Raw genomic sequence first — 2,138 nt, 5'->3', positions numbered from 1 at the left:
AAACAAGTGGCCCCACACTGTGCCAAGACACACCTCGAGGCGACCCTCTGAGACACATAAGGCAGTTGACTCTCGAGGATAGGTGACCTCGTCACGGTCTGTCTGTGTAAATACGCACTCTGACGTCCCCACCACTAGGAAACGGCCAACCGATGCATTCTGGGAACCGTAAGGCAATGGGTGACCCTGTGTCACAACAGAACCCAGGCCTAGAACAAAGGCACAGCCGTGCACATGAGAATCCCGGCTCCCAGTTCTGTGCAGAGCCCAACTGTCCAACTGTCAACTGATCAGAACCCCAACACCCCACCCCCCACCAACCAAATTCAACGTCAATGCCAGGTCTACCCGCCCAGAGCTCCGGACGGTGAGAAAAGCCCATTACCTGCCTCAGGTGGGGAAGTCCTGCAGCCAGGCCATCGGGAGCACACCCTGGCCATCCCGATCACATCTGTTTCTGTCTCCAGGGTGGTGAAATTCCGCCGGACAGGAGAGAGCGCTCGGTCAGAGGATGACGCGGCTTCCGGGGAACATGACGTTCAGATCGAGGGGGTCCGAGTGGGCCTAGAAGCCGTGGAGCTGGATGATGGAGCAGCTGTTCCCAAGGAGTTTGCCAATCCCACTGATGGTGAGAAAGCCCGGCGGTCCAGGCATAGATCGGCCTTGGGTTGCAGGCCTCGGTAATGGTCGTAGAAAGTTCTTGAGAAGGGGCGGTTGGGATGGCTCAGAGTACCGAAGGGTGACACGGAAGTGGAGGCTGGAACTTCAGGAGGTCCAGTGACATCACAATCCATGACAGTTGCATCAGTGAACGCTTGGCTGAGAAGGGCAACAGCGATGCTGATACTGATGATGGTGATGGTGGTGAGGATGATGATGTGTCATAGTTATGATGTTAGTTCTCATGGCAGCGCATGCTACAGTTAACTAGCCCATCTGGGGACCACCCCAGATGCCACACTATGACAAATACAAGATATGCTGTTGATCCCTCTCCTCCCCCTTTTCCTTCCCAGACACTTTCATGGTGGAAGATGCGGTGGAAGCCATTGGGTTTGGAAGATTCCAATGGAAGCTTTCTGTCCTCACTGGCTTGGCTTGGGTAAATAAATATCTGGGCACAACGCCTCGAGTACCCCAAGGACCCCCTGCTGTTAAGATGGGTCCCACAGACACACGGGTAACACAGGTTTTCCTCCACATATAACTTCTGCCTGAATGCCAGTCAGCAAAGCTGATGTGTGGTGATGGCCCAGGTGCATGCTGGGAGGAAGGTCGATGTGGCTGACCGATCCCCCAGGGAGCATCCGGCTATGGAAGTGGATTGGAAACTCAGGGCTCCTGTGAGGTCAGGGCTTCGGGTTCATATCCCCGCTCAGGGAAACAGACACAGGAAACATTTGCTATCTGGGCCTGGAGTATAATTCCACGTTAAGGCCCTGGGGGCTCCACCCCCAGCATTGAAAAGAGTAAAATAAAATAATGTGTCCTGATCCAAGGTGTTCACAGCCCTCACTAAGGACCCCTTAGCCACGATCCAAAGCACACAGACCTTTAATCCAGCTACAGCTGCTTCTCTGAGTGGGATTCGAGACGTGACCTAAGCACGTGTTTTTCTAACCGGACCCCACTTTCGCCACCATTATTTTCACCAGGTGGAAGCAGACCTTTACTGGGTGCCACGCTCCACGGCCTGTGTGTGGAGCTCAGATTTCTAACTTTCCAGGATTCTGTCTAGTTATAAAGTAGCAACGAGGCATTTAGTAACTGGGGCTCTGTCACATGTGCTAATATATTCAAACATTGTGTTCGTTAAGTGTCATTAAATATGCAGACAGTTCTCCACGAACACATGATGAGCCACCCAAAGACAAAGGGCCACACTGTCCTGCCTCTGGGGAAAACGTGTGCTCAGTTTTTAGACACGCGATGCTCTCTCGTTTCATCTGGGGGAGCACATCTACATTGTTTGTGCACTCATGTGTGAATGTGTGCGCGTTGTGTGTGTGTGTGTGTGTGTGTATGTGTGAGTGTGTACATGTTGTATATGCCCAGGTGTGTATGTGTGTATGTGTGTACGAGTGTGTATGTGTGAGTGTGTGCATGTGTGCATGTTGTACATGCGTGTGTGTGTGTGT

The 2,138-nt window shown here is 52.4% G+C and overlaps 1 protein-coding gene across 1 annotated transcript in view; it reads left to right on the top strand.

Moving 5' to 3' along the window:
• The first annotated feature begins 335 nt into the window (after nt 1-335).
• Svop (SV2 related protein) overlaps nt 336-2,138 on the top strand; it is a 41,487-nt gene continuing 39,684 nt past the window's right edge. The window contains exons 1-3 of the mRNA XM_028765406.1: nt 336-367; nt 468-628; nt 1,017-1,102. Of these exons, the coding sequence (XP_028621239.1) occupies nt 336-367; nt 468-628; nt 1,017-1,102 (279 nt within the window). The remainder of the gene's footprint in view (nt 368-467; nt 629-1,016; nt 1,103-2,138) is intronic.

This window comes from Grammomys surdaster, unplaced genomic scaffold (assembly GCF_004785775.1).
Source record: "Grammomys surdaster isolate TR1022 unplaced genomic scaffold, NIH_TR_1.0 164, whole genome shotgun sequence".
Lineage (NCBI taxonomy): Eukaryota > Metazoa > Chordata > Mammalia > Rodentia > Muridae > Grammomys > Grammomys surdaster.
Note: the sequence above shows the minus strand (reverse complement) of the source record. Positions and strands in the feature narration are given on the sequence as shown.